A 9,661-nucleotide genomic window follows, 5' to 3' on the forward strand; every position below is an offset into this window, starting at 1 on the left:
GCGTTGTATGTTGGTTCTATGCAGTAGGGGTGGTAAAACAATCGATAGCACTTACGATACTATCGATGGTCGGAAAACTTAGCAAACATCGATAGATAGGGCAAATCATCTTTACTATCGCTCTATAAAAAATTTTTATGATGGTATATTTGCAGAATATTTGGAGTATATTGCGGTATATTTCTAAGAACTTGGCGGAATTTTTAACTTTCAGGTCACACTGCATTTCCAAATAGTTCTTAAAGAATCAAGTTAGAATAAGAAGATACATGAAACGTAGTGAGACAGTGGGCTTGCCTGGTAAAGCGTTATATGACAATAGCCAAAACTTTCGATAGTGCACACTGTCGATGTTTTACCAATCACACTATGCTGCAGGAGCATAGCTTTTATAGCCATACTTGAAGAGTTCCAAATCTTTGAGGGTTTTGATTTTACACCGAAAAATATCGGCAAAGAACTCTTTATTTTGACATCATTTGGTTTGATTAAGGATACTTTTAGTCTACGATTTTGTTTTTCGAATATTATTGTTCTATAATGTTTTGTATTTGGATTTAAACCTGTATTACTTATTGAACAAATTATAAAAACTAAAAAATGGAAAAATGGCAGAAGAAAGCTTTTTATTTGCAACATAAAACTAAAAACTGAGTTCATGTATTTCAAAAAGCGGCAGAGAGAAAAGAACAAGCGGGTGTGCTGCTCGCTTTCGCTCCATGATGGAGCTACCTAAAACCCACTTTTCTGGTGGAATTTATATTTTAACATTGGGTAAATAGGTTAAAACGGCCTAATAGTCGGGGCGTTCCTTTTTATTTTTATCTGTTTATATTTTATCGAAGAAATTAATTTATATTTTTACAAAAAATAATATGCATAGAATATGTGTGATAGAAAGTTATATGATACAAATTTCTCAAACTAGAGCGTTTAAAATAGTAAATAGAGTTTTCAATCGCGTTTCAAATTTCAAAATAAATAGAGGTTTAGCGGGCGCCATCTGACGAACTACATTGACAAACCTACAAGCAAAGAACGAGCAGCACCCCGCACACCGATAACAGCGGCCCTTTGTATTGCTGTAGCTGAGAGACGGCAGAGAACGACACGAGGAGTATGAAACCGCTGTCGGCACACATACATTGGCAAGTTTTCCCGTGTCCTATAGACCAATCTGGCTGCTGGACACCATAGACAATGTCAAGGAGCAGCGGATCGGGCTGGAAACAGTTTTACAAGCAAAGGAACATGGACACGGGCTGGGAAGCAACTGACAATCAACAAGGGCTGGTGGTCGTGGAGGAGAAGCGGATCAGAGCTGGGCAAGACATTGGATCTGGTTGCGTCATCGTGCGAGCGTGCAGGATCTTGTGAGCTGAGGTCTGGTGCCGCAAACAAAGGCATCTAAAAGGTTCCAGTTGAGTTTGGAAGACGGAAGACGACGAACACAGGCGACATCTGTGAACGAGATCCAGTACTTTTAGCTAAGTTTTAAGTTTTTTGCAAGCAGTTGGGGTAAAATAGCAAGTGTTGCAAGCTGTGTTTCAGTTGTTTTTCTATTTACATTTTGAGTTGCGATTTAAATTTAAAAAAAAACTTTGTATTAAACTCAATATTTAGCAGCTTAACGTTATAAAATGGAAAGTAACGAGATCTTGGCATTGCGAGTTGAAGAGTTACGTCGGAAGTTGTCGGAGTTGCACTTGGGTACGACTGGATTGAAAGCGGAATTGAAACAGAGATTATTGACCAACTTCGGAATAAATAACGAGGGTGAGTCAGGGATGAATGATAATAGTGAAGATGGTGAATCAGTGTTGTCCCCAGAAACCACTTTAAGTCCGCAAACTACCGCAGGCTGGCGTATAGGAATGGGATTCGAAAGGCAGGGAAGATAGTGGCTTACTTTGAAAGATGTAAACCAATTGTTAGAAGAGTTAGAAGATTGCGCAGCTACAGTTGAGTGGAACCAATAAAACAATTGCTGAGTGGAGCAGCGAAGATGTTAGTGCGCAACCAGAGGAACGTTAAGGACTGGAAAAGTTTAAAGTTGGCCTTGCCTGAGGAAGTCCATCGCAGGTAGGAAAAACGACAGCAGCACGAATTCTTGTATGGAAGAAAAAAGCTTAATCGAGTATTATATTTCGTACAGGGAATCTCGGACACTAGGTCCAATAAGACCATTTTGTTAAAGCTACAAATTGACAAATGTCTCGTGGTTCATCCAAGGAAACAAGTAAGGCTCGCAGAGCGGCAATATGAAGAAAGACTGTCCGGTAAAGGAGAAATGTTTTAAGTGCGGTTAGCGCAGTGTATAGCAGCAGGACTAGATAAGACAGAGAGAGCAACAAATATCGTTCAGGATGAAAAAGTCATTTCAATGCCATCGCGTGCATCCTTTTCTTCGAACCTGGAATTAAAATCTGTGATTTGTATGAATGCAGCGTGTGTTCATGAAACTAGGTGTTGGAGTTGGTAGTTTGATGGGTCGACAGAGTATCTTAACAGGAATTGTTGCAAGTCAGGTGCTAACGTTTGGCAGTTTTATTAAAAAGGTGAAGACTAACATGTCGGTCGAGTTTCATGTTATTCCTGATAGGGACATGAAGTTTGAAGCAATTTTAGGCACAACAATCTTAAACAACGTTGATATGATGGTAGCCAAATCACCAGACTTTACATATTTCCTTTTCTATATTTTCGCCATATTATTGAAAGTTCTTGTGTGCAGCTAATTACCGAGTTTGAGAGCTTGTGCATGGTAAGTTCGGTGGACTGTAAGGCAGGGTCTGAAGTTGAATTGACACATTTGAGTCATAATGTAGCGTCAGAAGGCGAGTGTATGATTGAGGACTACAAGCCAAAGAGAAATCTGACTTTGCCAGTAGGTGGAGAGGTTTTCACAACGTTAGATTTGACTAATGGTTTCTTTCACGTGCCTCTTTCGGCAGAATCAAAACTAAGAGTGTCCTGTTTGTACCTTTCGGTATAAAAACTTCTCCAGCAGTGTTTACCCGACTCATCATAGCAGATCGATGCGTTCGTATACATAGATGACATGATAATTGCAAGAATTGAGATTCTGGAAGTGGTGCAAAGAAATGGCTTGCGTATAAATTGGAGGAAATGTCAGGTTCTCAAGCGGAAGGGTAATTTTCTGGGCTATGTAGTTAAGAATGGAAGCACCTAGCCAGGACTCGAGCAGTACACGATTCTTCAATTCCCCGCAATAGAAGGGAAGCCAGAGTGAATATTCAGAGCTTTCAAGCTGAGAATAAGAAAGGGATAGTAGAAAAGAAGTTTCACATCAACGATTTAGTAGCCATGATACTGGGTTAAAATTGAAGGGCAAGTACTTAGGGCCGTACAAAATAGTCAAATAGTCACATCACATCTGTTCTATGTAGCACAGGGTGGGCGGAGGTTGCGGATACTAAGACTTATGCGAAAAGCCACTTACCGCCTGTGCGCACTGCTAAAACAAAAAAAAGCGACAAAAATCAAAGTCATCCAACAGTTGAAACACCTTAACTTACCCGACTGCTACTTCCGACGACTTCCGAAAGTTGAAGCATGATGCAGCTCCGACTTACGCTCATAGCTGAAAGCAGCAGCATACCGGCAGGCAAAGAAACGGAAAACAGCGACTGTTGCTGCCTCCGATTTTTTTCGCTTTATGATTTTTGCATTTGCTTCGATTGCGACTTCTACTTTTTAGGAACAGAAGCAGAAGCAAAATCATTTGACAGTAAACTGTTTTGTCCTATAGAACCAAGCGGTGATCCGATTGGCTTAAACCAATTTGTTTGTTTTACCAACCCTATTATGTAAATATTTTTGTTATTTTTTTTTTTTTAACATATTTTTAATTTGTGTTCATAAAACGCTTCCAATATAGTTGTGGTACCCTGAAAAATGCGAAGAACATAAACTCGATGAGACTAATAATAGAGCATCCCAAGCAAAGTTGAAAAATTCCTCCAAAAGAAACTGAAATATTAAAGGATAATGTACTTTAGCCTTTTGGACATTTTAAGAAAATCACATAACATCTGACATACCAATCAGGTCCACCCAGGTGTAAATTAAGTTTGTTTTGTAGACCAGCATGGATGGTTTCTTGAAGTACACGTTAAGCCACATGCTTTCGCTAATGTTTGAGTTGGGTTTCAGCCAGGGCTGCTGGACGTTCTTGCGCAAATCAGTAATCAGGGTCAGGGACCTGCAGTTATGGAGGCAGTCGCAAAGCAGGCCAGACTCTTCCCTGTGCACATAAGGATGCTCTCCAGGCTGCTCGAAGTTTTGTAGCAGGCGGTTGTGGGACGCCAGGCAAGGTAGGTCTTTCAGTCGACAGGCGGCAAATTCAGATGGCGGATAAAACAGGTCCAGGGAGCAGTTGCAGTATCGTAGTAGGTACCGCTGCTGGCACTGAGCCTGACAGTTCTCCAGCATGTACTTCTGCCCTTCCAGAGTCTGAAAGTGCTCGCTGTCCTGCTCATAGTCCATTACACAACGCCGCCACCGCGTCGGCAGTCTTAATGTGCTTTCGTCGAAGTAGTGATATACCGCTGTAACGGCAACATTGGTGCGGGTGTGAGGCACCAGATCGATTGGGAACCCGAACCACACCGAGGCTTCCACCACCGTCAACTGTGAAATTACGCTTTTCTTTAGGGTCTAAAATCGCATGCGACTTTTTATAACTCTTGCAGAAAATATTTTAGTTTTAGTCATAATTAATTAACTAATTATAAATAGATTCCTAATCAGGATAATCAGGCAAATCGATCTAGGCATGTCCGTCTATCCGTCTTTCTGGATGAAACTTAAAAAAATGTGTGTGTTGCAGATAGAAGTTTTGCAGATAGATTTTAAAAAGCACTGCGACGGGTCGACTAAACCTCAAATCTACTATAGAAACGATGGCAACATTAATTGAAAAATCTCCATTACTGCTTACTATTCCCCAAAATATACAACAAAAATGAAAAAAAAGTGTTTCCAACCATATTAAATATATATATGTAATAAATCTAGCCAAATATGTCAGCCTGTCTGTCTGAAAGTCGACTAGGCTATTGTTCCTAAAAAAGATAATTTAATTTAATTTATAATTTAATTTCCGTTTTTGAATCACTTGAAATATAGTAATTTTATACAATTTTGTAACATGTTTTAAACTTAAAAGAACATGACTACTATAACTAAAGTTGCCATAGGAACGGCCAGTATACGAATATAGTTGATATATATAATATATTCATGATACATTTTTGGGATAGCCGTATACAAATTTCGGCTTCCCTTTTGTTTATAGCTTTGCAGAGAGCACTACAATTTTAATATAGAGAAAGAGATATTTCTGACCTTAAAAACTATGTACATGAAACTGATTTCAAAGGGGATTATTAATATAAATTCCCCGTTACTGTTTTCTAATCCATAAAGTATACAATAGGTACACCCAAAAAAAAAACTGAAAGTTAAGTATAAAAAAGTGTGTCTTGAAAATGAACTTCAGGCAATGTTAAAGTATAAATTAAAGTCCTCCCTGACCCTACTTGAATCAGCAAACAAGTATATTTTTTAAAATAGAGATAGAGTTCAAGTTCACAAGTTGCAAGCATAGACGTTTTTTTTTCTTGACATTGTTGATCAAACTCTTGTTTAAAACAATCGAGTGATAGAGTACAGAGAGTAAAGTTTTCAAGTCAAGTGAGTGATTCCTACTTGTTAAAGAAATTATTGAAAGTGCTTTCAGCAACTTCCTCCGAAATTTTAAAGCCTTGCCAAAAATATTATGATAATGATCTTTTGTAAGGCTTAACCCTTAAAATCGCGAAAAATGGATTCGCGAGCTATTAATGACGTATGAAATAGTCAATATTGCTGCGGTACCGCAACTAGGCGACTTTCAAAAACTTGCGGTCCATCAAATATCTTTACAAATATAAATATAAACATTTATGTTCTGGAAACTGTAAGTGCTCAAAAGACTTATAAGACATGTGATAGGAGTAACTTAAAATTACTTGTAATTGGTACAACTCGGACTTAATTGTTTCAAGTAATAGAATGTTGTTTGACTTAAAATTCGATGGCTTACTCGACTTGATTTTTTTTTCAAGTTGAAGTGAGTAAACATTTTAAGTAAACTTATAAGTTCTCACTTAGAAGTTCACTTGTGCAGGACTCTAGTATAAGTAGTAAGTCAATACTAAATAATATAACCCCTAAAATTTTTAGTTTTATTTCTATATCGAAAAGTCTGAAACTGTTGCCTAGTACTCATTTAATTATCATCTTATTGACAATTATTTTATACACAATAGTTTAAAATTTATGTTACAATAGTTTATTTTCTGTTTTTCAGCATCTACTAATGAGCAATCAGCCATGTCCGTCTGTCGCTCCGTTAAAAGGCTATTTGGATGCAACTTTTTTTAAAAGCCTTCTTTCCTTTGCAGGTTAATAATTTCACTGGTTTTCAGTTCTGGTGGTTATTTTAATTTTTTATTACTATTTTAAAAATATGGTTTAAATTGTATTTAAATCGGACAATGATACTATGTATATATCTGTTGTTTTTAAACATATACAAACAAGAATATTTAATTTTGGAAATAGCTGCAAAGGGTATATAAACATCGAATTGCCGAAGTTAAAGGCTTTAAATACAAGAAAGGAAGCAAACTTCGGCAAGCCGAAATTCATATACCCTTCCAGCAATTGCAAAAATTAAATATTCTTTAAGACATTAAAATTATGATTTACTTGCGTGTATGTTTAAAAGCATCGAAGCTATGTTGAATTGCAGCTCAATTATTTGAGTTCCTATGGCAGCTATATGATATCCTTTTCCGCTTTTAATAAAATTAAAAGCGTATTTCTGAACTGTCAAATAATTAAATAATCAAAGAGAATTTCTAAAAAAAAAATACAAAATAAAAAAGTTAATTTTTTTTAATTTTATTTTTTTTATATTTTTATTGTTCCTATGGGAGCTTTGTGTTATAGTCGTCCGATTTTGATGAAACTTAAGCCGTAATTCTAAAATATTTTACTATTACTAAATGTCGAAAAACTAAAAAAAAATTAAAAAGCAGCAAAGTTATAATTTTTTTCATTTATTTTTCCGATATATCCTATGGGATACCCCTTATATACTACCTGCAATAGAAATACAACTTTTGGGAAAGTTTCATAACTGAGGGACTAGTTTGCGTTGAAACGGACGGACGGACATGGCTAGATCGACTCTACTAGTGATGCTGATCAAGAATATATATACTTTATAGGGTCGGAGACGTCTCCTTCACTGCGATGCAAACTTCTGACTGAAATTATAATACCTTCTGCAAGGGTATAAAGATCCGTTTGACCCTGCAAAGATCTACTACCCACCAAAAAGCCTTTAGATTCCGGATTATCCGGAGCATGATGAGCTTTTTGAAGTAACAGCCTCAGAAGCAGCCCCGTGTTAATGCCAGTCTCTGTGCCCCTTCGCTGCTCTAGCTCGTTGAATGCCAGACAATACCCAAGGGGTAGGCGTCGGGGACGAAAAAGCTTACAGCAATTTCGAGGCGCTGTTTGCCAGACACAGTCAGCGAGGATTTCGTCACATCTCCAGGACATCTCAGTAACAATTTGTGTGAAGTTCAAGTGATTGAGATCGTCCAGGTGTTCTCCATGCAAGGAATCGAATACGTTGAATTCATGAAAACTTAAACCGTCGTAGGCGGTAAGAATTCGATCAAAAAGTTTCTCTTGGGGCTCTGTAATCTTATATCTCTTTCTGATTTCAGGCAGTCGAGACCAGTTAAGTCGGTTCTTGTTGCAGATGATAACTACTGGAAAGGAGATATGATGAATGGAGGCATGCGAATGGGCTACAATTGTCTTAAACTGCTTGTTTTGGTAACGCTCCCCCAGCAAATAGCTAACGTAGAGTAGTACACTGCAGGCGCAGATCATAGCTATGGACCACAGAATCCTATCAAAAACAATAAAATGATTCAGAACTTAGTCTTAACTAGTAAGTCTCACCGCATACGTTTCCGCATCGTCGGCAAAAGGAGCAAATACAATCCGTGTATGTGTGATCTGGTTATGTAGCAGTTGAGCAGGACCATCCAACCGGCTTCATTGCTTGATTTTAAATTGTTTGACTTTAAAGCGCACCGACTCTCCCTCCGTGTACCAACTGGCACAACTCGCTTGACTTTACCATTTGGACGCGAAAACATTTTATGATTAATTCTGTGCAGCAGGAGCATAGCTTTTATAGCCAGGCTCGATGAATTATTGGTTGTATTGGTTAACACACCGAAAAAAAATCGGCAATAGAACTTTTTTTTTTTTGACATAATTTGGTTTGATTAAAGATACTTTTTATGTTGTAAATATTTTGTATTTGCACCACTTAAACTTAGATTGTTTTGTAAGGGAAATACTTAGTTTGAAGTTGGTTGGCTTAATTACGGGTATCTAATAGTCGGGAAACTTGACTATAACTTTCTCTCTTGTTTATTTAATGTCTAAATTTTTTGATTTTGATTTTTGATAATCAAAACTGGAATTTTCTGTCATATTATTATTCCACAAAAAAATTCAAGCTTGACCAAATCGATGGACCTCCCCTTAAAACTCACTTTCTAGCTAAAATCTATTATTTTCTTCTTTTTTTTTTGGCCTTACAAAATTTTTGTCAGTATTTTCCACAAAGTGCCTTGTATGATACCGAATATATAAAACGATATTTATATTAAAATTATAACATTGGGAATGTATGTGAGTATTATTAAAATAAACTTATCATTTTCAGGGATTTGTATGACTATTGACAATTATTTAGTAACCGATTTTTATCACTTATTAAAAGCGACTCACATGTTTTCTTTTGGTGTACGTTAATAAACAGTCAGTCATTGAATCGGAAAGACTAATCAATTCTATCATTGAGGGCAACTTCAATCAGAGGATATTTATTTAAAAAGGCTTACTTCGGCAAGCCAGTATAAATGTACCCTAATTTTTATGAAAAAATTATTAATATTCACGAATTTCTTTAATATTGAATAACAACGAGGTCACGCTAATTTAAGATTGTCATAAACTCGTTCGGTTTTTATGAACTTGAAAATTGGGGCTGGCAACATAACTATTTTGATTGCTTTGGCTAAAATTTTGTGTTTCGATATAATACAAATTTTTATTTAAACTCCGGAATTTTATTTGTAATATTTTTCAAATGGAGGCATATATAAAAATATATTAGTAAAAATAAATGTTGTATTGTATAAAGCATTTGGATGACTTAAAACTTTGATATATTACAAAATCAAGTTTTAAATTACTGGGCTGTTATTTTAATATTAAATACTGTTTTAAATTTTATAAAAAAAAATACGACCATATAAACAGCTGCCATAGAAAAAATTGCTTAGTTTATCGAAAAACCGCTTTGAACATAACATGTTTGATTTGGCTGAAAGGGTATACAAATTTAGCCTTACCGAAGTTTTCCTTTCTCATTTGGGTGTTTCGCAGGGGATTCTTTGGCCGCATACCCACAACCTTTCTTCATTCTAATCCATTGTGAGTAATTTTTAATCACTGTGTGCAAATCAATTGTGATTGCTTGCATTCAATTGAATTG

At 36.4% G+C, this 9,661-nt stretch overlaps 1 protein-coding gene across 1 annotated transcript; it reads right to left on the reverse strand.

Annotated features, from left to right (window-relative positions):
• Window positions 1-3,868: 3,868 nt before the first annotated feature.
• On the reverse strand, window positions 3,869-8,376 carry LOC128253210 (pickpocket protein 19-like). Its single transcript, XM_052981439.1, has 4 exons — window positions 8,050-8,376; window positions 7,408-7,996; window positions 4,065-4,653; window positions 3,869-3,993 (listed from the first exon to the last, which is right to left on the reverse strand). The coding sequence occupies exons 1-4, from the start codon at window positions 8,367-8,369 to the stop codon at window positions 3,869-3,871; spliced, it is 1,623 nt and encodes a 540-aa protein (XP_052837399.1). The 5' UTR covers window positions 8,370-8,376.
• Window positions 8,377-9,661: the final 1,285 nt, after the last annotated feature.

This window comes from Drosophila gunungcola (genome assembly GCF_025200985.1).
Source record: "Drosophila gunungcola strain Sukarami chromosome 2L unlocalized genomic scaffold, Dgunungcola_SK_2 000007F, whole genome shotgun sequence".
Lineage (NCBI taxonomy): Eukaryota > Metazoa > Arthropoda > Insecta > Diptera > Drosophilidae > Drosophila > Drosophila gunungcola.